This window comes from Scardinius erythrophthalmus, assembly GCF_964197995.2.
Source record: "Scardinius erythrophthalmus genome assembly, chromosome: 15".
Taxonomy (NCBI): Eukaryota; Metazoa; Chordata; class Actinopteri; order Cypriniformes; family Leuciscidae; genus Scardinius; species Scardinius erythrophthalmus.
In genome coordinates this window covers 17,824,199-17,849,365 of record NC_138235.1, presented here as the reverse complement: position 1 = coordinate 17,849,365, position 25,167 = coordinate 17,824,199, and the positions used below count along the sequence as shown (strand labels likewise).

General features: G+C 39.1%; 2 protein-coding genes across 2 annotated transcripts; one reads left to right on the top strand and one right to left on the bottom strand.

Moving 5' to 3' along the window:
- Nucleotides 1–19,243: 19,243 nt before the first annotated feature.
- Nucleotides 19,244–21,600, top strand: LOC308702703 (uncharacterized protein). The gene is made up of 3 exons (XM_081385765.1): nt 19,244–19,659; nt 20,276–20,425; nt 21,105–21,600. The coding sequence occupies exons 1-3, from the start codon at nt 19,278–19,280 to the stop codon at nt 21,374–21,376; spliced, it is 804 nt and encodes a 267-aa protein (XP_081241891.1). The 5' UTR covers nt 19,244–19,277; the 3' UTR covers nt 21,377–21,600.
- A 790-nt stretch (nt 21,601–22,390) lies between these two features.
- On the bottom strand, nt 22,391–24,869 carry LOC308703058 (uncharacterized protein). Its single transcript, XM_081386326.1, has 2 exons — nt 24,112–24,869; nt 22,391–23,553 (listed from the first exon to the last, which is right to left on the bottom strand). The coding sequence occupies exon 2, from the start codon at nt 23,428–23,430 to the stop codon at nt 22,474–22,476; it is 957 nt and encodes a 318-aa protein (XP_081242452.1). The 5' UTR covers nt 23,431–23,553; nt 24,112–24,869; the 3' UTR covers nt 22,391–22,473.
- Between the last annotated feature and the right edge of the window lie 298 nt (nt 24,870–25,167).

Genomic DNA, 25,167 nt, shown 5'->3' with positions numbered 1-25,167 from the left:
CCTTTTATTTTTAATATTTGGCTAGTTTGTGTGCTGCTGGGTGTCTGTGTGTGTAATAAGCAGTGTATGCGCGTTGTGGACCCGCCTATAGGAGCACATTATTAACGGGCTCTTTAAATAAAACAAAAAATATTGCGTCATTGACTTTAGATCAGGTTTCAGTTGGTCAATGGCGCAGTCTATTTCAGTTGCCTCAAAATAGCAACGCACCATCAATGTGCCCGAACACACCTTGTTTTCAGATAATTGAGTTACTGGTATACTGGGGGGTGTCTGTACAATGTCAGTAAAAGGCAAATTCTTAAGATGTGCCATTATTTATAAAGATTAATTTATTGTATTTGAAGCACACAATAATGTTGCCATTAGGACACTTCATTATTTGGAATGCCATTGCAATGTGTTTTAAAATCACTAAAAGTAAAGGATAGTATGACCTGTTAGGTGTTTACAGTTTAGGACCCAAGGACCAGATGTTTAAAAGAAGACCCGGAGTCAGAAAAGTTTTACTGAAGATAGTTTGCAGTTTCATCACCAGGGGCCCGTTCTTCGTACGTTGCTTATTACATCCGAGATCAAATGACACATCCAAGATGATATCATCGTGCGAATCATGATCTGGCTAACTCGGTTCTTCGAACACACCTGCCGGATATGATAAGTATCGCTGGATTGAGTTATCTGAGATAATTGTGCGTTCATGCGCTGGTTCAAAGGGGATATGTATCGATAGCAGAAACATTGATCAGCAACTCTGCTATTGGCTCCTTAGCGTACCCAAAGAGCGCGCTCAGTTTTACTCAGCAGAGCAAGAACTAATATAGTCGAAGTTTTTCGGAATTTTAATGTTTAATTAAAATGCCAGGGAACACCTCAAAGTCTGCAAATGCCAGGAGAGAGGGCTTACAAAAAGTAGCAGACAATTTAAATCATGTTAGATGTTTTTATCACTTATTAGCCTATATTTTTGTATTTTAATAATTGCATAATTACTTTGTTCATTGTAATGTCAGTCACCACAACATGGGAACAAATAAAAGTGAAGTACAAAAATATTATACAAAATGGTAATTTTTAGTTATATTATCATATATAACTAAAAATAAGGTACGGTGAGGTAAGATATTGTCGTATTTTAATTAATATGGGACGAATGAAAGGAGGATTGATCACCCTCTTTTGTTATTTTTGTTGTTTTCCTCACACTTTTGCGTGGGAAGGGAATAGATGGTTTGGAGCTGAGCTTCTTTTTTCTCTCTCGCAAAGCCTATTTCAGTGGGAAATCTTCATTCCTTATTGGCATTTGAATTAATAATACATATTTTTTTTCTTCTTTCTCTTTCTCTCTTTTGGCCAATATACCAAAACGTTTAATATAAAGATGCAGACTTTTCTTTGTATTCTATTTGGCCATTCTGAAATTTGTTCTATTTGAATTAAACTAGAGGAGAACTCTTTGTGAGTTTATCATGGGAGACACGATTAGTCAACCGTTAAAAGATGAAACCCCAAAGAATTTCATGATCAGAAATAATCAAGCGTTTTTCGCAGAACCATACTTATCCAATTTATCGGGTTGGTTGGAAGGAAAAACACAATTAGATCCGTTTCCTCTTGACGGCTCGTTTAAAGTTGAAGATATGCGTAAGGCAAAAGATGTGGTCTTTGGGAACTGGGGAGATCCAAATTGGAATTTTGATTATAGGAAAGAATCCTGTAAGACTTGAAAAAAACTTAAGTGTTATTGGGACCGCGACCCAGAAAAAGACAAGAGGAAAAATCTTTCTCCCTCTCAGACAGTGCAGCCTAATGTTACAGCATCTCTCCCTCCCCCTCGCTACGAGTGCGTTTCAACTCCTGCTGAAGTCTCAAAGCCCATACCTAGATTGTACCCTGTGATGGAATTTTTCTCTAAACCTAACTATCTGTACCTGGGTCTCGTCTCCTGGCGACGTCCCCACTTGGGTACCTGGGTCTTGTCTCCTGGCGACGTCCCCACCTGATATCTGAGTCTCGTCTCCTGGCGACGTCCTCACTTGGATATCTCACCTAGTCTAACTACCTGGGTCTCGTCTCCAAATCGATGTCCCCACTTGGGTATATTTTTCCCTAAACTCAACATTAACTTGTTTCCCTAAACTAACTTACTTCCTAAACTAGCTTCCTAAACTAGCTTCTTAAACTAGCTTCCTGCGCAGGAATAAATTGACAAACAGACCACCAACTTTACTTCTTCACTTTTCAATGATTTCAATGAGTTATCCAAATGAGTCGACTGTTTAGCCATTTATTGAGTTAAATGTTGATCGTAAACCATTTGTTTTTGTAATCGACAGCGGTACCTCAATCTCATCGCTGTCTTCTCATGTTTATGAGGGCTCCATTACAGGGAAGGAGATCAACTCTGTTGGGATAAACGGCGTCCCTATAAGATGTGAAATGACACCAACTTTACCCATTCTTTCTAATGATATCCCATAGTTGTTTTAAATGCATGATTTTGCAATAATACCGGATTCTCTATTCTGCCTTTTAGGTAGAGATTTGATGCATAAATTGGGTGTTAAACTTGCTTTTGACGCTGACTCACTGCAACTCATGTTTCCAGCAGCCTATTCCCTCACGATCGACACAGGAAATGCTCTCTTTGAGGATGTGCCCATAAGGATGATGCAGGAATCATAGATGTCCAGCCCTATGTTGCCAATCTGACAACAGATAGGCCTGTGTTTCAAAAGCAGTATCTACTCTCAAAGGAAAAAGAGGAGGGAATTCGACCCCTCATTAATCAATTATTGGCTCAAAGCATTCTGGTTTGCACTCATTCACCATATAACACACCAATTAATCCAATTAAGAAAGCAAATGGTTCTTGGTGTTTGACGCAGGACCTGAGAAAAATTAATGATTTGATAAAACCACTTTCTCCTATTGTACCAGATGTACAAACTATAATTAATTATATCCCTATCCCTTGGTTCACATAAACCAAGAAAAAAAAATCTTAATACATTAAAAAAAATGATTTTCAAAATGAGTGAATGGAATGTTCCTTTAACATTCACATAAACCAAGAAAAAAAAGTTCTTAATACATTAAAAAAACTGGACGTTTTCAACGTTTAAAAAACATTCAGAAATAACGTTTTCATAACCTAATGGGAATGTTAGATGTTAGTACATTCTAAGAACATATTTTTGTTAGCTGGGAAGTAATTAACAGTATTGAGAAATCATCCAAGAGGCGTGTATTGCAAGTCATTAAGAGTATTGAGAAATCACCCAAGAGGTGTGTGTTGCTCAAAAGGGGTTAGTTGAAGCGTGCAAAATCCTGTGGATACCACCCTCTTGTGCTGACACCAGCATTGCTGAGGAAACTAGTGCGTTTCAGTGCGGCAGGGACTTTGTGCTGGCTGTGCGGTGACCTCTGAGCTCGCTATCAAGATTTTGATGGTCTCTGCTGTTCTCAAAATAGCAGCACGGGAGATGTTAGTGGACAGTTGTACGCAAAAGTCAGTGTCTGAAGCAGCTGTGACCACTTTTCTTTAGACCTTTGCGGCAGTGCTCTGACCATGTTGCCCAAGATTCCATCAAACCGTTCAACATGGCCATTGCCCACACCGTGAGGCTCTCTTGCCTCTATTGATGTAAAACAGGACCCTGGACAGACAAGGATCGTTCTATTGTCTGTCTCAAAGTTCATCTAACGAGAAGACTGGTAACGGGCATTGCCCAGGAGGCGACAGATGCTGGGTGTCTTGTGCGATCCAGGAGAATGCTCTTAATTCAACTCTTGCTTCCCAGTCACTGTGACCCTTTAACACCGCAGACACTTCAGCACCGGAAAGCGGACAATGACTTGGTGTTACACAAGGAGGACCTTCAGTGCTCTGGATACCAGCACTGAGCCTAAATGCATCCTGCACTCTGTCTTTCTCAAACTGCTCCACTTCCTCAAGAAATGCACCATAAGTCTCATTCAGCAACCTCTGACTGATCCAGTTTTGGACAAAGGGTTGACGACTTAAAGCATGGGCCAACGATGGAAGGCCCTACTGTGCTCCTCCTTCCTGACTGTAGCCCAAGACTGTAGCCCAAGACTGTAGCCCAGGGGTCGGCAATAGGCGGCCCGCGGGCCAAAACTGGCCCGCCAGCAATATTTTCTGGCCCGCCGGATTATTTTGGAAGTCCGTTTTTTTTTTTTTCTCAGCCTATTTTCATTTTACAATAACGGTTTACAAATAGACCCCGCGTATTATTCTTTCAATCGTTTTTTTTTTTTTTTTTTTTTTTCATTAAAACCAAAAATAAATAAATGAAAAACGACTTGTTTTTCCATTATTTATTTCCTGAACTAAAATGAAAAAAACGAATAACGACTCGTTTTCCGATTTTCTGATTGTGCGCTCAGATCAAAAATAGAAAAAATGAATAACAGGTTTAGACGAATTTGAATGTTGAATTTTAATTTAACACCTAGCAGACATATACCAATTAAATCGTTTTAAACAGATCAAGTACTATTGTGGTAACAGATTACAGCCATTTTAATGCACACCACACATAGGCTACTTAACAGTGTTAAATTTGAAAAATAGGCTAGCCTACTGTTCGATAGAACTGCTTTGTTACCACAGTTATCTGCGTGCTTCCTCGGCGATGAAGTTCCACATTTGCGGCTATCCAACACGAAAATGCAGCAAAGCCTTACAATATTTTCTTCAGATAACTCCAAATTTCTCCCACACACTGGACTTGATTTTTGATGACTATTGTCGACAACTTTACAATTTCCACTGGCTATTCTTTTCTTCAACTCCTCAGCATCCATCTCGACGAAGCAGATCGCGCGCGCGGTTATGATGAATTTTTAAAACTGAAAGTAAGGTAACGTTATAGATCCTGGGAGGGCGTGGTGCGTGGGCACAGATAAACTGATGTGGATTTTAAATTATTTTATAAACTTGAAATACAGGCATGTTTTTTGTAGATGTGTTCCTAAAAATATGCATATTTTACGTTTAAATGTGATTGTTTTAAACCCGTGTTTCCCCCGTGTCAGACCCGACCCGCATCCGTATTCGACACAGTTGGATATTTTCCCCCCGTTTGAGCAAAATTTGCGGGTGACCCGTCGGGTACCCGAACCCGTGCAGGACTCTATTTTAAAGTATAACGGTAGCGGTCAGAACTCTGGTGTAGGTTTGGACAGAGCGGGTGGTCTGACTGACAATATCCCACTCCCCGACGTGTTTTGACAGCGCATCCGCACTTCATTCTGACCACCTGTAGCCTACACAGGGCCGTGCAGAGACCTCTGGAGGGGCAGGTGCTCAAAGTATAAAAGGGGGCACATGGAACAAGGCTTTAAATAGGGCTGTGATCAAAATACAGTAACAGGGTTTTTACAGCCTCAAAATGAGGCGGAGGTGGTAAAAATCCTAATAATGTATTTTAATAATAAGATAATTAAACTAGTATTTTTTTGTAGATCATCATATAGCCTAATGTGTCTCCCACATTATTTTTGTTGGTGGAGTGTGGTACCTCTAGGGGGGTCCGGGGGCATGCCCCCCCGTAAATTTTTTTTGTACATTTTAAAGATAAATTCATTAATTTGGTGCACTTTGAGTCACCCGAATCCACTGTTTAAAATAAATAATCCACCCGCAAACCGCCCATATTCTCTGATTTAGATATCTGCATCTGATCATCACATTACAATTATTCAAATTCTCAGTGTTAAGCATGATAATATGGTAACATATCACACTGAAGTAGGCTGATTTAAAACGAACATTTATTTAAAATAAAAGTTCTTCTTTTGGCAAAATTACATTTCCTTAATAGCCTAAACAGAGGCTTTTCTCCCTTCAAACTTAAATTGTCAATGTTTCATTACATCACTTTGAAAACACTAATTTTTTGTACCTTTTAAAACGGGCATTTTTCCACTATTTTTATTAAATGTATGCTCCATCTTTCATTTCAAATTCTCAAATTTGATCAATATATTCAATTAAAATAATAAGACACTAGGCTGTTACCAATCAAATTAAATAATTAACAATGAAAAATTATAACTGTATTAATTTGGATTATTTTAAATATTTTTGAATATACAAATAAGGAATGTTGAAAAGAATGATACTTTATAAAACTAAACCGCCAGTAGGAGGCGGCAGGCGACCGTCTTAATGAGCGAGTCATTGAGTCATTCATTCAAACGATTCATTCAAACGGCTGATTTATTCAGAATGAGGCAGTTTATGAATGGCTAATTGAATCTTTGACTCAACCGATTCGTTCAAAATGCTGAATCATTCAGTAATGCAACAAGTGTTGCTGTGAGATGCGCTATGGTTCTGCAGTGATCTTTGTTTGGAACTATTTTCGCTGCTGAAACAGAACAAAAATAGTCATTGCGTCTAAAATGTAAGTGACTTAATTTTAACTATTTGTTTATTGACCTGCTATGAAATCAGTCTCGGTTTCAATCTTGATGGCATTCAGGAAAACAGTTACTTATATAGCCTAACGTTACACACAGCAATATAAACAACCTCTCTGCCTTCTCTCTTCACGTCGTCCTTGTAAAATAATAATAAGTAAACGAACATCAAAATCACTTCGCTGAGAATGAAACGCCACTTACCAGCAGCCGCAGATTTGAAGACATCCTCTGGTAGTGCCGCGCGAAATAAAAAAAAAATGTGCGTGCAGCGTGAGGAATGAGGTGAAAGGTCATCATGTGGGTCATTTTATTTACGGCTAAATTATTATTAATTAATTCAATAAATATATTTGTTTGACAGGGAAGCTGTGCGCAAACAGGAATATATATTATTTTTCAAAAATAGAAAAAAGCACCCCAGAAAAAAGGGCACTTTCTCTCAAGGAATAAAAAGGGCAGGTGCTCAAGCCCCCTTTGATGTCTATGTGTGCATGTGCCTGAGCCTACACCTATAGCTCTGAGGAGCTGTTTGGTACTGAAACCATTGTCATTCAACAACATTATTATTTTTTTTAATTTTTTTTTTTTTTGCAAGGATGTTTGAAATAGTTTGGCAGAAAATAGCCTAGGCTACTTCATTTTTCAGTAGGGCAATATGGTTTTCATTTATGTTGCTTGAGTGATTTGATATTTATTTGTTATTTATATTTCATTATTTTTTTTCTGTGACATTTTTTCTCTGCTGACAGTACAATGTTAAAATAATATTTATATTGACACGAACACAATTTTTGTAGCATTTATAATTGTTATAGGCTACTTATCTCTCTCTTTCCGTTCTGATTCTGGAAATGAGATCTAAATTTTGCGGACTACTCCGTGTAGCTGGCCCGCCATCTACTGGCTAAAAAAAATATTGGCCCGCGGCCAAAGTTATTTGCCGACCCCTGCTGTAGCGCACTGAAGCTAAGCAGGTTTGAGTCTGGTCCTCAATTCGAAAGAGTAGGGGTGTAACCACGGCATCCTGGCCAAATTTGCACATTGGCCTCTGTCCATCATGACCCCCTAATCATCCCCATATATATATATACTGATTGGCTTCATCACTCTGTCTCCTCTCCACCAATAAACTGGTGTGTGGTGGGCGTTCTGGCGCAATATGGCTGCCGTCGCATCATCCAGGTTGCACGTCCAGGTCCTCGACAGCCAAAACAGGAGATACATCGACTATTTTAGCATTACTATTTTAGCTGGATGGATTGATCACCTTAACCAGCACCAATCTGTCACCAGGTAATGTGGCTATAAACAATGTACCCAACAAGAACACCTTTCTGATGAGTTTGTGCCTTAGACGGCTCAACTAGCATAGTACCACCCACAGAAATAGTGGAACTTGCCAGGAGTCTGCCTCACACAAGGTGCTCTTGCTGAGGCAAAAGTGTGACAGCTTGAGTGAGCTTAACAATACAGACAATGGTGGGGATACTACCACCTTCCCATCTGTTATGAGCAGACAGCATCCTCAAGACCTGCTGAATCTCTGGTTCTCCTGTAGAATTTGGTTGATTCATGACACGCCAATAACTTTGGGACTGCTTAAGTTGACTGAGAATGTACTTGATCATGTTAGTGCCAACAATTAACTTTTTTTTTTTTTTTGCCCTGGTATGACAGTAGGCACAATAACCAAATGTCCATACACATACATCTTTCGCTGGTGAATACACTTGGGCTTGAGCCTGAACAGGCTCAAGGATACCGCATGCATCCAACAACTTGCGCTCAGTTTCCTCATTAATAGTACATGCCATAGAACAAGTGTCTAACAGGCCTTGGCAAGTGACTGAATTATTCACCAACACATTGCTTTCAGTGTCAAATTTTTTCCAGCATCGCAAAGTTCTGGAACAAGATGATACTTCCACTTGACTCAGCATGACAATGGCGGCTATGGATGACCATTGGATCATCTTCACTGTTGAGAGGCTGACTTTTAACACTCACATCGGCCCCTCTCCCCAATGTGAGTGGTCTAGTTTCCCTGATCGTCACCAGTCTGGGCCACAGCTTGGCCAGCAACCTTGTGACACTCTCTGCGTTGATGCCCAATCTCTAGGCAAGAGAGGCCTCTTTTTATGTCATATTGCTGTGTGTATTTGTCCCGATCCCTGTATTGTCTTGTGTTTTGTGTTGAAGTATATTCTTAGTTCCCCATTGTTTCTGTTTTCACTTCCTGTGTTTGGTTCCTGTTTTGCCTTGTACCTTGTTTCTCACCATAGTTACCCTTATTAGTTCCCATGACATCAATCACCAACACCTGTCCCTCGTCAGCCCCTTGTTAACCCTTTCACACGTAAGTTTAAAATATTCTGGCTGACCCCCTGCGTGAGTTTTTCCAGGTGACCGTTATTTAGAACTTGTCACTTTATGGTTTCCATGGTGACGCGTCATTGCTTGTCACGTGACATACCGCAGCAACAACAGCGCTGAATGAATGATGATCTGCTTTTATGTCAGTTTTCCTTTTTAATTGAAAATATTCATAAATTTGTTAGCTATTGGATGAAATATCTGATATTCCGATTGTCAAATATATGCAAGTGGAAGTGTTTTGTTGTTTAAACACCTTTATAACGATCGCGTTAGTTGAGCTGTATGCGCGATGGGCGCCGCCATGTTAGTTTGTGCCGCAGACGCAGTTCAGAGAATCGGATCTGTTGGATTTATTTACAACACGTGAATTCATCCACTTCTCCTGAAATACATAAAAGTAAGTGGCTGGTGAACTGGGAGAAGAATAGAGTAAATTTTAAAGTTACTCACACAATGTGTATCTGAATAAAACGTAATTATAATGGAAATGATTATTATTGCCTCTTCCATAAACATAAGTGTGTATTTTACAAACTCTAAATGTATTGTTTTTTTAGTACTTATGTGAATTTATATGTCTGAAACCTAAAATAAACATTATGTGGTTGAAAACACTGAAGAGTTGTGATATATGACAGCTCTGAGCGTGCCTGTCTCTGGCTCAGCGCCAGCCAACGCGCGAAAGCACATTTGAATTTAGCAGTTGATCACGTGATGCACCTACCGTTCCAATCACACCGGTGTGATCGTAGGCTCCAGGGACCAGCCTAGACTGATCACACCGGTGTGATCGTATATGCGAAAGGGTTAACCAGTCTATTTAAACCTCTGTGCTTCAGGTGTTGTTTGTCGGTCGTTGTTGCTGTTTGTGAATTCTTGTCGTTGTTCCCCTGTGTCCGCTCTGTGGATGTATACCCTTGTTTTTGGATTATCTTGCGTTTATGCTTGTCTATTAAACTTGTGTTTGCATATGGATTCTCTCTCTCCACTTTGTCCCTGCCTATATGTTACAGTATTGCTATGTGAGTGGTGTGCATTTGTCTGTGTGTGTTTATGGTGACAGAGAGTTGGGGGCTGAGAGAAAGAAAATAGGGGCTGTTTGCAAGCAAGAGTGAAAGAGTCAGTATGTGTGTGTGAATGGGAGACTTTTCTTTGCATTGCTCCTGAGATTTTACATGGGCTTTGGAGGGAAAGTTTTGCAAAAAAAAAAAAAAAATACTCCACATGGCTCTGGGGGGTTAATAAAGGCCTTCTGAAGCGAAGCCATGGATTTCTTTAAAGAAAAATATCCATATTTATAACTTTATAATCTAGAATAACTAGCTTCCGCCAGACGACCGTACGCACACTACGCAAGTCGACTTGCGCCACAAGAGTAACCCGTGACACATGTATGACATAGGATGTAGGAGTACTGTAAGTTTAGACGCCTCTCGCAGTTTAAACAAATAGGGCTGTGCAACAAACTGAAGCTCCTCTTCTATTATATAGAAATCCTCCGACATTTCTCTTCAAAATGGCTAATTCACGACCAGTCTTTTGTTTTGCTCTTTCCTCTGAGGAGCTTCCGCGTTCGTCATTACATTTTGCGTCGGGTCAGGGGTTAGTCTTCCACCGTAAATCGATGCGTGCAGCCGTCTGCTAGGGGTTATGGTTTATAAAGTTTTAAATATGGGTATTTTCCTTACACAAACGCATGGCTTCACTTCAAAAGGTCTTTATTAACCCCCTGGATCTATATGAATTACTTTTATAATAGATGGATGCACTTTTTTGGGTTTTCAAATTTTCTCTAGCCATTCACTCTCATTATAAAGCTTGGAAGAGCCAGGACATTTTGTAATATTACTTCGATTGTATTCGTCTGAAAGAAGAATGTCATATACACCTATGTCTTCAGGGTGAGTAAATCATGGGCTAATTTTCATTTTTGGGTGAACTATCCCTTTAATTTTCTTCAGATTTTTCAGATTTTCTTCACACACAATATGAGTTGCAGTCTGACATGTTTTTCCGCACCCTTTTGATTGACAGGATATTATCGGCACTGATCATTGGCTGTTTTTAAACAATCGGCTGTTGGCCGATAGCAAAAATAATAGATTTAATCATCCGATACCGATTATTGGTACTGCATACAGTACAACACCATTGTACCATCTCATACACAGACACTATTTAAACTCTGTCTGGATATCTTATAAGCTGTCTTATAAAATACACTGTCAACTTGCAATTTCATATTCCACAAGTGCTAAGTGTCGTGTTTCTTACAGCAAAATCTTTGATCAGATCTTTGAAATCAAGCTGTCTCGTGTTGAATATACATCACTGGGCTAGTTTTATTGCTACCCCTATTTAAAATTATATCAAACATGAAAAGGAAAAAACAATAGATTCACAACATACATCATATGTGGCATATAGGCATTCTTAGTGAACTTTCAGTGCCTCTAATAAGGGGGAAAGGAGAGAGAGTCGGTAGAGAAGGGGATGAATAGATAAGCAAGGAGAGAAGTTTAGGCAAGGCGGTGTGTCCTATGCTCTTTCTGTGAGATCTTCTCTCCAGGGGCCCGTTCTTCGTACATTGCTTATTACATCCGAGATCAAATGACACATCCAAGATGATATCATCGTGCGAATCATGATCTGGCTAACTTGGTTCTTCGAACACACTTGCCGGATATGATTAGTATCGCTGGATTGAGTTATCTGAGATAATTGCGCATTCATGCGCTGGTTAAAAGGGGATATGTATCGATAGTAGAAACATTGATCAGCAACGCTGCTATTGGTTGCTCAGCGTGGCCAAAGAGCGCGCTCAGTTTTTCTCCTCAGCAGAGCAAGAACTAATAGTCAAAGTTTATTCGGAATTTTAATGTTTAATCAAAACGCCAGGGAACACCTCAAAGTCTGCAAAAGCCAGGAGAGAGGGCTGGCAAAAAGTAGCAGACAATTTAAATCCGTTAGAAGTGGCTATGTTAGATGTTTTTATCACTTATTAGCCTATATTTCTGTATTTTAATAATTGCATAATTTGTTCATTGTAATGTCAGAGTCACCACAACATGGGAACAAATAAAAGTGAAGTACAAAAATATTCTACATAATGGTAATTTATAGTTATATTATCGTCTCTTTTATAAAAGGCACTGTTAAATAAATGGTGTTCTGTTTATAAAAGCAACCAAGAAAAAGGCTGAGAAAAAAATAGAAAAGATCTTAGTAGCCTACACTGTTAAATATTTTTTGCTGCATTAAATTTAGGCCGTATATATAGTCATTTCAACTGTTACAACTTGAGTAGGCTAATGATGAATTGCTTTGACTTGTGAAAGTGAAAACTGATCAACTTATGTTAATGTAAAAATATTTTGCCAAGAGTTATTGATCACATGTTTCCCCAGTGTAGTTCATTGTAATGACATTGTGTTTTCCTCTTTTGTGCACTTTTACACAATACACCAACACTTGTATCTGTTCCCAAGAAAGTGGTGGCTGAAATATGTGCAGTAAGTGGACATTTTCTAACTTTCCAAAGGAAAGAAAGTATAAGACTTTGTAATGTCTATTGTTTCCATTGCACTGGACAGTGAATAAACCCTCTCAGATAACTGTTATATGGAGGAACTAGCCTACCTGCAAGTGCATAAATAACTTTACTTAATTTATTTGCTTTATGGCTGCAATATAAGTTGCAGGATTCCACATCTCCAGAAAGGCCTACAGAAGAGTCTGCACAGACAGAGGAGACATAGGCCTACAGGTGGGCAGTGTATAGACAACTTTTCCTTTTTATTTGTTGCATGAGGCATGTGTCTAATATCTCTTGTTGCAGGCACTTGACCACTGGCTTTTCTTTACAAAGAACAACTGAAATAAAACTCAAGGAACTAGGCATATTTGTCTTTTATTAAACATGTATTTTTTTTTTGGCAATGTTGTGTAATATGGCACATGCAACAATGTCACAGGCCCTGTCAGGTGTGCAACCCTCAGACTTCTCAGACACTGAAATCTTCCCTTTAGTTAGCCAAAGTTAATTTCATTGTGCCCTTGTCCTGGCTAGAGCTGCATTGTGGTTTGGGTCAGGGAATGGGGTCATAAAACACCTGTCTGCAGGCAGGAACATGTCATAATCACCTATGAAAAAAGCATAAGTGTATGTAGTACAGTGAGCTTGATATTTAATTGTGGAACTTTTCTTACCACTTTCAAATAATGTGCATAAATGTGAATCTCTGAAAATTCTTAAGTCATGCACAGATCCTGGCCATTTTGCTTTCATATTTGTGATATGGTTTTAGTCAACTGCCTTTTTTTATTTGATATAATATTACTAATCTGGAATATTAAGAATCACAATAGTAACTGGGCTGCACATTTACATTGTGAATCCCCTTTCTGTTTACATAATCCCCTTCATTGAGGCCTTGATGGCAGTCTATAGGTAGCCTATGGTACCAATCATGTTAGTGAAGCCTGAGTGACATATCTGTAATCGGCATGGTCATGATTGTATGATCGTCATAAAAAATTATGATAGCCTAAAAAAAAAAAAAAAAACTGCTTTACAACATTGGGTCTTACGTGGCTTGGAAATGCCACAAAAAAAAAATAAAACTGTTTTTTAAACATAAAAGCGCCAAAAAAACGACAATCTCACGAATCACAAGAAAAAATATAGCCTATATCTCAGAAAGAAAGTGCACTATCGCGCTGCGCTGGACTTCCCGTATCAGCTGCGCTTATGAAGCAGCGATCTAATCCTGTTAACATGAAATAAGCCTGCTCACGAGCAGGTTTAAGCTTGCGCACCTGTTGCTATGACAGCAAGTCCAGGATGAGCGTTGAAGAACCAAACAATCCAAGATCATGCCAAATCGCCAACAATCAAATCCAGCTAAGTGAGTTAGCGACGTACGAAGAACGGACCCCTGATCACATAGTAAGTTTTATTGTTTTGTTGCAGGGGGTTTGATCTCAACTTTTGCCTTAGCAGGAAAACCAAGTTTTACAGGCCTCCCTTGGCCCTTTGGGGCAAATTCTGACGGGTCACTTTTGGACATGTCATGTTTTGGACATTTCACTTTTGACAATTCATGAGTCGATGATTTCAGGGGTCAAGTAGTCACCTGAAACAACAGTATTTAGACAGGTTGAGTCTTGAAAAGCACTGCAAAATGCACCTCTGTGACACCTTTAGGTGTGGTGTACTGTGCAGAGTGGATGCGATAGCATCTGGACAGGATGTCTGTGATCCTGTTGATCAGGTTTGCTTCTACCTGCACTTGGTTGTGGTGGCATTCAGTCTGTAGAATGACTTGTTGCACCAAGTCTGTTGTGTTGGTCTGTGTCCTCCTCAGTAGGCTTAACTGACCCTCTGAGAAGTCTTTAGTCACCTCTAAGCAGAAGGTTTGGTTTGTCGGGCAGGTCAGATCTCCACAGGTTAAGGAATAATTTCACTGATGACGCTCCATTGTGTACGAAACACCTGGACAACTTCTAAATGATGATGCAATAACTGCACACTGATGAATTTGGTGTTATTGTAAGATGAGAAAGGAGTTGTTAGATAAACACAAGAACATAAAATAACACATGATGAACTCATGTCAAAAGTGCAAGTGGCTCCTTTTCAGAGTCATATATTTAGTGAGCTCATTTGATCACCATAGTCTTCACTTCCATTGCGATATGTTAGTGTAAATTAGACTCTGTCTGGATGAATTAACCCTCATGTGGTGTTCGGGTCATTTTGACCCGGAGAAGATTTTCTTTTTCCCGAAAATACTAGTTAATGTTTTAACAGCTTTTTAATGCATCTAATCACTTTGATCAACTCCTAAGGAGTGCTGAGTTATCACTCTAAAACGGAGTGTACCCCCCGCAGGCGCCACCTAGCTGCGAAATAAATTATCATAATATTTTTCAAAAATATTACCTTGATCAACTTAAAATAGGTGTCATTTGAAAGCTTAGAGTCTGAAATTTACAATGAATGTAGCCAATTTGATAAACTCCTAAGTAGTGCTGAGTTATTTGATGATAAATAGAAAAAAAATATTCATAATTTATAAACTACTTTTTTTGTACTACATTCAGCAATATGTCAAATACATCATACAGCTTAGATAATCCTGTGTCATATGTCATTTGAAAGGTCTCAATGAGTAGAATACAACAAGCATAATTGTTTCAGGCTTTTTACTAAACTTGAGCGAAGTTTTTGTAAAAGAAGCCCTTCAAGAGACCCATGTGTAAACCATATATGGATGCTGAAGTTTAGACAGAATTTCCGTTCGTAACTTCATGAAACATGCTATTAAATAAGTCCAACATAATCCATCACTCAGAACTAAAGATATTCCTCATGGAGTTCTAACACAAAACAATCCACAGACTCACGTAGCAAAGCAAGGTAGCTTAGACTTGGCCTTTTTACTTGCATCTTAATGAAACATACATCGATCATGAAAACTGGCACATCGTTATTTACAGCAGGAGCTCACGATTAAAAAGAGCCCAAACTCAGCATAATCCATCACTCAGATCTGATGATATTCCTAATGGAGTTATAACACACGAACCCCAACAGGCGCACACAGAGCCTTGAATATACCTGTAGATGTAGCACTTATGTCGCGTTTTATCTCATAACTCAATGAAGCATGCATAAATTGTGGAAAATGGCACATCATTATTTACATGAGATTGTTAAGAGTAAAAAGAGCCCAAACTCACCATAATCCATCACTTAGATCTAAAGATATTCCTCATGGACTTCTAACACAAGAAGTTGTACAGTCGCACCAATGAAGTAGCAGTAGCAGAGATGCTATGTTGTTTTGATGTGACGTTTCAGCTCATAACTCAATGAAACATGCATGGATTGTGTATGTGTGTGTGCGTGTGTGTGTGTGTGTGTGTGTGTGTGTGTGTGTGTGTGTGTGTGTGTGTGTGTGTGTGTGTGCACGTGTGTGTGTGTGTGTGTGTGTGTGTGTGTGCACGTGTGTGTGTGTGTGTGTGTGTGTGTGTGTGTGTGTGTGTGTGTGTGTGTGTGTGTGTGTGTGTGTGTGTGTGTGTGTGTCTATGAATGTCCGATGGATGAATGGATATTAGATGCAGTTTAGGGTAGGATCAAGTTCTGCTGGGGAAGTTTCTTTAAATTATGCTGTTTTACAATAGCCAGATCTGTGTTCAGAGCCTCACATCAGCAGTTTTGGTGCTGTGCTTTTTGCTTAGCAATTGGTATGTAAGGTGACATTCAAACACATGACCATTTAGATTTCTGTGGTCTTTAAAGACTGTAGAGTTTCTGCCTGATGTTACCACTGCACACAACTTTGATTACATGTCTAGTAAAATAAGTTCCCTGATCAGATACCATGTGAGCTGGTGCTCCCAGTTTAGTTTGCTAACACTTGCGCCACTTTATTTGTCAGTTTGAAGGGAAAATCCAAACTTGTACCTTCCCTTGTCACCGAGTTGCAGATCAATGAGATCAAATTTAAATGATCTTATGGGCTTGGATGGATTTGGCCCATTCAATATATGGCGATCATGTTAATCATTTTAGTTGGTACTGGGCATTATAATTTTTCTCATTAAAGATTCTTACACAAATAGAAGACAAAGTTCTTTCTCATTATTTTTTCCTTTCAGTTTTCTTTTTTAACTGTTCTTTCTCTAACCATCTATTGTCTCCTTCCCATCATTTCAGCCCTGGTAGTGCTCCTGCCTTCTTGCTCCATACAAATTTTTCTTCAACATGCTTTTCTTATCTAAACCAATGCTAAATCATCATGAGATTTAAGGCCATTCCTGGTCATGTTGGTTGTTAAACAGTTTCAGTAGTGAGTTGTGGCCGCCAGCTGTATTCAATAAATTTAAGGTGAGTATAAAATCAAGTAGTATATCGCAGCAGCCCTGTGAAGACCGAAGAGTGTAAAGACCAGCGACTCTACCTGCGCGACTCCTCCCAGCAAGGACACCGACTAGGCACTTGAGTATTATATTTCTTTGCTTTCTCTTCTACACACCTTTTTCTCATCTCTCTGTTTGTGACCTCTCTTTCACTATGTGCTTTCAAATCCCTATTATTACTAACACACATAAATCAAATGTCACGTGTAGGAGGCAGTACAATCCTAACAACCTGTGTACCTTTCTGGTGTCTTCTAGTACTTTATTCTCTTTTCTTATTGGTCTCTGGAATTGCATGCTCTAAACAAAGCTGATTTAATTTCATCTATTTCTACTCATATAGGTCTCAGCCTAATGGCCCTGACTGAGACCTGGATCAGACCAGAGGATACTGCCACACCTGCTGCCCTCTCCACTAACTTCACTTTCACACACACCCCTCGCCTGACCGGAAGGGATGGAGGTACTGGTCTGCTCATCTCAAACGATTGGAAATGTTATCCTTATACCACCTCTGTGTGACAACAGCTCATTCAGACATCTCACATTCAATTACTATCACCAGTCCTATTAAAATCCATTTTGTAGTTTGTTATCGTCCCCCAGGTCAGCTTGGCAGTTTCTTGGAGGAGTTTGATGTGCTACTTTCATCCTTCCCTGAGGATGGTACTCCTCTCGTAGTTCTTGGAGACTTCACCATCCACCAAGAAAAGCCTCAGGCTGCTGATTTCCACACTCTGCTTGCCTCAAACGTGTATCTACTGCGGCTACACAAATCAGGTAACCAATTAGACCTTATTTACCCCTCAGGGCTTCTTCGTATAATAGTCACACTTAGCTTCCTCCCGCCCGAAAACGGGTGAAGCCTTAAAATTGTACTTTACTTTTTCCCAGGATAACCAATCAAATATATTTTTGTTCTATAATGTTTTCTGATTATTATTTATAATTTTTAGAATTTTTTATGATACTTTGCATTAATTATATAATTTTATGAGCTATTTTTTCCATTAGAATTAATATATATATTTTTATTTTATTTATTTTATTTTATTTTTCAATAAATGCAACATTTCACATCAAAATAGAGTGCAGGCCTAAAAAAAAAAAAAAATTCAACTGAGAAGATCGCCATCTAGTGGCTTCAAAATGTATTAATTTGTGTCATGTCCTATAACCGCCTATAGGCGGCCTATAGCTTTTTTATTTATTTATTTGATTTATTCCCATTCGGAAAGAAAATGTTTTATTACTAAGCAACCACTGAATGGAACAACACAAATTATATATCATTTTAAAGCTTAGGATCTTTTAAATGCATATAATTACATTTATTAACTCCTAAGGAGTGCTGAGTAATCCCTCTAAAACCAAGTGTACCGCCAGCAGGCGCCACCTAGCTGCGAAAATATTAATTACCATATTTTAAAAAATCTTGCCTTGATTAACACAAAGTTGATGTCATTTGAAAGCTTGGAGTCTGAACTTTACAGTGAATGTATCCACTTTGAAAAACTCTTAAGTATTGCTGAGTTATTTGCTGATAAATAGAATTTCCTTTTTTTCATAATCTATAAAATAATGTACTGTAATGTATGTGTGTAACACATCATACAACTCATGAAACATTCTCAGATAATTGAAAATGGCACTTCATTTTTTTACAGTATATTATTACAATTAAAATGAGCCCAAAATTAACATAATCTATTGCTTTTATGACAAGATATTCTTCATGGAGAAAATATTGCCCATGAGGGGGTGTCAAAGACTGTACAAAAAGGCTATCTCTTTTCCAAATGCTGTAACTTTTGATTCCTTTATCAAAAAGTAATTTTTTTTTTATCCAGATGCAGCTAACATGTAGGGGGACTTCACTAAAAAATAATTTTCCTCCTACCTTATTTCCTTCCTGAGTTATTCCATGACAAATAAGAAAGATATGCAAAATCATAATAAAAATTATATATATATTGTCTTTTATCCGCTGTTTCTTGGCAGGACAATGTCCAAATGTAATGTAATTTATATTTTCAAAATAATTAAAAAGAGTTCTTTCAAACGATACCTACCTTTTGACTCTCCTTGCTTTAGTTTTGGAGTTATTATGATTATATAATTTTTATATAGTTTGGGGCAAAATTGGCTCTTTCAGTCTTACCAGTTAATTTCTCTCTGTGTGTGTGTGTGTGTGTTTGTGTGTGTAGGTGTGTGTGTGTGGGGGGAGGGTGTCTTATGGCGCGTTTCCACCGAGTGGTACGGTACGGTACGGGTCGGTACCCTTTTATTTGCGTTTCCACTGCCAAAAGTTGAGAATGGTACCAAAAAGCCGAACCGTACCGTACCACTTTTTGGGTACCCTTCCGTTGGGGTACCTAGCACAGTGGAACGGTACTAAAGGGTGGAGCTAGACTCACTGCAGAACGTTGATTGGTTGACAGAGAATCGTCATTTGCGCGTGCCGCAAGGGGAAAGACACAACACACGAGGCGCCATTTTTAAATTACAACAACGTCGCAACAATGTCGCCGCGCAGCATAACTTTACCGTGGTCGACCCAGGAGGTGCAGACCTTCTTGGGTATCATCGGTGAAGAAAGGGTGCAAAGGGAACTCGATGGCATGGTGAGAAACGAAAAGGTTTTTCAGCATGTTTCTGAGAGGATGGCTGTCGAGGGTTACCAGCGGACGTCCGAGCAGTGCCGCATTAACGTTAAATGCAAGAAACTGCGGAGTGACTATCGTAAGGTGAAAGACCACAACAGCCGGAGTGGTGTTCAAAGAAAAAATTGGAAGTGGCTAGAAATGATGGACGCCATCTACGGGCACAGACCGGCGAGTTTGGGACGAGAAGGAGGCATCGATACGGCTACCTCGTTGCTGGAGTCGATGATGGAGCCTCCCGGTAAGTTTGTAATTGTGAAATATAACGTTAGTATACATCGATCACGGGAAAGCTTACGTTCAATGCACAACTTTTGTGCAAGTCTGTTGTTTGTCTGTCAGCCAGCCAGTGTGGTATCAACCGATCATTTGCAAGCTAGCAAAACGCTAACGTTAGTTTATTAGCCTGTGGTGGACGGAGTACATGTCCAGTAACGTTACTTGTAGCCTACAGATACCCTAATAAAATACAACTGTTTTATTACTAAACATATTCTACTAAATATATATTAAAGAGAGATGGGTCCAATGATATAGCTTAAGGAAAGAGTAAGAACTCCGTCTGAAAATTATTATGAAATATCAGAGCAAGGTGAAAATGTCCACATTCAATAGGCTTAAACAGTACAGTAATGTTGTGGGGTAAAAAGTACAATATTATGCTTTGGAATGTAGTGCAATAAAAGTTACTCTTATAAAATTATAGATACTTGAAAAAAAAATACTTATGTACATTATACAAAGTAAAAATGCTTTGTTTGGCTACCCACTCAGTCCTACTACGTTGTATGTTCTGTATTTATCTCAACCGCATTGTTGCCGTTTGTGTTATTAACGTGACTTTTGTAAATTTTCAGTTGAGCATCCTAGCTGTCAGGAGGAAATGGAGGCACTTGATGAGATTTCCACCCTTGAAAGCTCAAGTTCGCCTGCCAGGACATCAACCCCGACACCACCACCAGAATCTGCTCCATCAACTTCGAGTGAACCTCGGCGTATTACAATCGGTAAGACATGAACACCAGAGTGAAAAGAAATGTATAATACTGTAATAATATATACTAGAGGTGTAACAATATATCGTGCCATAATATATTTCGCAATACAAAAGCGCAACAATATGTATTGTGGATGTTGACAATATGTATCATGGATAGTTCTCCCAAAATAAAAATTACTGTGTGAGAAAAAATTCATGTTTTCAGAGTGTCAGTACTACATTAAATTACTATATAATGTTGCTTATGATGTATACTAATGCAATGGGGGAATATTTGTGGGTCCTCATAATGGCAAATGTCTTATTACCAGAACGTTAAGAATATTCGTCTAAAATAATTCAGTATTTTCAGCTTCAGAATCATGAATATTTTTATTCTGGTGTCACCATTGTCCTTGGGTTACAAGCACCAAGTCCAAGCCTATCCATTTAAACCCACAATGTAATATCCAAGTTTTCATTTTAATCGACAATAAATTTTTTTTTTTACCTTTTATCATATGTCGTGGAGTATCGCAATATTGTATCATGAGTTCATTATCGTCATATGTTAATATATACATGTCCAATTTAGACATTGTATTGTAGTACTGTAGATATCTCCCCATAATATTGGTTGGCTCAAATCACAAGGATCAAAATGCTTCGCTAAACAAACCAACATTCCTGTCTCTTTTGCATTCCAGGCAAGAGGAAAAGGGGGCAACAGGATGTTCATGCGGCCCTGGTTGAGATGCAGGCAGCTGATGAGAAGCAGCAGGAGTGGTTGGAGAGGATGGAGGAACGCCGTGACCGGCGCTTCGAACTTATGCTGGAGGATGCACGTGAGGCAAGGCGGCATGAGGCTGAACTAACTCGCCAACACATGGAGCAGTCTGCAAGCTTCAATCAGGCCTTCCTCGGCACGCTCAGTCAGCTGGTGCAGGCGTTGAGTAGTCGCCCCAACCCTGTGCCATGATCCAGCCACTTGTGCTCTTTTGCACACAGCACTTTAGACTTGTTTACTTTTTTGGACTTGTTTAATTTTTTTGTCCTTATTTAGTTTTTTGTTTGCACTCGTTTACTTTGTTTGCACTTTTAATTTTTGTTTGCACTTGTTTACAAAACCTTTTTTCTGTCGCACAGCTCATTTTTTTGTCAATAGCATTTGTTTGACTTTTTAAATTAAAGTACTTTTTCATTACCTCATGTGTCCTGTGTTCAATGGCCATCTCACACAATTCCTCCCTTACCCATTCTATAAATTGAGGTCGTTTTATTAATGTTCCTGTCATCTGGTGTCAATGACATCTATTGTTTGCTACCTTGGCCATAATGGCCATTTGGGAGATTATGCTTGCCTTAAATACAAAATAGTTAGCAATGTGTTACTTTACATTTATTGCAAACAAAATCTGAATTTATTTCTTTTTACAGTCATAGGTATTGCAGAGTAATAAGTCCTTTACCCCAAATATTATAAATTAATATTATAAATATTATAAATTGTTCCCTTATAATTACACGTGTACTTATAAAGTATGTACAATAATTACAGAAAGGTACGCTGTAAATTCGGTGTACTTACGCAGTACTTTCCGGGCTGTAATCATGAATTACTGCATAAATTATTTGTAATTTTCCATGTTTTTTAGCATAATAGGTCATAAGCTACATACCATGTAATATTAAAATAATTAGCCCTTAGTTGGGTAGCTTAGTTATGAAATACTGCATTTTATTTGTATTTTTCATGGTTGTTACTCCTTTATTCACCAAATATTATAAATTGTTCCCCTATAATTACATGTACACACTCTATAATTACCAAAAGGTATGCTGTAAATTATGTGTACTTGCGCAGTATTATCTTAAGCGTTACCAGATTGGCCATTTGATATAGTTACCCAAAATGAATTATACCTCATGTTTAAACACCATCTACATAAGAGGCAGCGGCAAAAATATTTCACAAAATATGAAGAGGCAGGGTAAAAGTAAAAAGGATTTATTCATGTCCATAAAATCAAAACTTAGCGTTTACACAGGTGTGCCTTTGCTATCTGTACAACAGATTTAACTGTTCAAATAACGCATCAGACCCTCGCGTACATCCCTGCCCTCCTCCTCTGCACCCTGTGCCAGTGGCACCACAGGCTCTGCAGCAACAGGTGTATCCCATTCGTGCTGGTAATCCTCTCCATGCCTTTCACAAAGATTGTGCAGAGCACAACAAGTCAACACCATGGACTTCAACAGTTCGATGTCGCTGTCATTCCTCTTCATAAGGCACCGCCACCTTCCTTTGAGTCTCCCAAAAGCATTTTCTACCACCACCCGAGCCCTGCACACTTTTTTGTTGTAGGTCAGTTGTTCTGCTGTCAGCCGGCCATTGTCAGGGAATGGTTTTAGGAGCCAATTCTGCAAAGGGTAGGCAGAGTCTCCTAGCACATAAAAGCCAGCATTCACCCCACTGATGTTCCTGGTGCAAGCTGGGTAGAGGCTTCCACGCTCGACCAACTCCCACAATGTAGATAGTCTCAGAACCCGAGCATCATGCAAACTTCCAGCCATTCCTGCATATGCACTCCAAAATAGTCCTTTCCCGTCAACTACTCCTTGCAGGATGATGGAATGCCAGCCTTTTCTATTAAAGTAATCGCAGTGGTACTCCTTTGGGGCTATTATGGGTATGTGTGACCCATCAATGGCACCAACACACTGTGGAAGCCCCCACCGGTTCTCAAAGTAGGCTGCCATCTCTTTGAACTTCTGCTGGTCAGGGAAACATATCTGTTCTGGAACTAACAACATGCTAGCGGCCTTGCAGAATTCCTGGACGCACCGACACACTGTTGTTCTGCTGACACCAAAAAGATGGCCAATACTTCTGTAGTCGCTGTTGGTTGCAAGCTTCCATAGTGCAATGGCAACTCTTTTCTTAAGGGGAACACACTCTCTGTAGTTTGTGTCCTGCTTTTCCATTGCTGGATGCACCATGGCGCAAAGGAATATAAATGTTTCTTCAGACATCCTGAAGTTGTTCAACCACTGTGTGTGTGTGAATCCTGGAACGATCACATCCCACCAGTCATTTGAGCGGCTGAAAGTCCAAACGGTTGGTCTGCGGCGCTGATTTTGCACCAGATTGAGTATCTAGAAAACAAACAAACAAAAAAGTTAAGATTAATACAATGTCGCAGTGATGGTGGGTCATTTAATTAAAAGTGCAACTATCATACGCCGGATGAAAAAATACATAAAGTATTATATAAAGTATTATAAACATTGTAAGAGTTACCCTTGGACACGATAGAATATATAAATTTGTTAAAATATCTAATATACTGCACCAGAGAGGGAACTTTGGTGTCATTAAAGCACAAAGAAAAAATAGCTTACAGATATAACTATTTTCTCAAAATTATACTTCTAATCTATCATTAACCACAACTAGTATTGCACTTGTAATAATATAGGCATCAACAGATTCATGTAAAAGTTTAATGATCTTAAAAAGTAACCTTCATAGTGCTTAATGAATAGACTGTAGTTTACAGTTGGCACAGTTAAAATCTGGTTTCACAGGCAGGGCTTATTGTACTTATTTATTCAGTGTAGGGTTATTTAATCTATAACAATATTGCTTAGTTAGCACATAAGACGAAATACATTAATACATGACATAAAAAAGTTAGCTTAGCTCAAGCTTACCCGCCTGCGCCGTCGTGTTTGTCTTGCGTTGTCTTGTCTTTACTCGCGCGGTTGTCTGTCTCGTCCCAGCTCCTTAAAATTTCCCAAATTCCCCTGTATTTTTCCGCTGTGTTTTTCCTTGCAGCATGTAGCCTTTGCTCAAACAAATATTGTCTCTTCCTTGAGATAAACAGCCACACACCGAGAAGCAAGAATAGGATCTGCTGTATGTCCTCCATTGTTGTTTGCGGTGAACTTTCCTCTTCCCGCGCGATCGAATGACGTCAAGCTACTTTCCGTCATACACCACGCCTATCAAGTGACGTTATCACTACTTTCTGGAATACACCACGCCTATCAAGTAAGGGTACTGTTGGCGGTGGAAACGCTAGCCTAATCATGGTTAACAGACCCGACCCGTACCAACCCGTACCGTACCGTACCTTACCACTCGGTGGAAACGCGCCATTATTTGCACTCTTGATGTTCTAGAGTGTCACCCCTTCATTGCTGTACACTTTTTTTCAGCACAGTGGCTGATCTGTAGCTTGTACCACCAAAAGTTTCTCTGAGTTTTCCTATTTTTTCGTATTTCCCATTTATTTCCTATGTCGCCCGTTTTCGGGCGGGAGGAAGCTAAGTGTGACTATAACGGCTCCTGAATGTTTTTCCAGACCAGAAAAATCACGCTTCAACTGATGCCTTCAATCTTTTAATGTCTTCCTTACAGGAATCAGGATATTCAATATCACAAAAATCGAATGGACACCGTGAAAAAACTGAAAAATAAACCAAAATTACAATCAAATTTGTTGAAGTGATTCTACCATGACATCGCTCCAAACTGAAAACTGAAATCAATGTACACAGTACATCAAATTATAAATAAACAATAACCAAAATACATACAAACATACCGTGTGCTTTCCAATCGGGACTCAGGAGACATTAGTAGACAAGTTTTTGCTCGAACACTCTTTCTATTTTACCTCTTTCGATTTGTGTGCGACACCTCGTGTTTCTCTCTTATCTTGTTTCTTTTTCCTTTTCCGGTGAGCACGCAAAATATAAAATCAC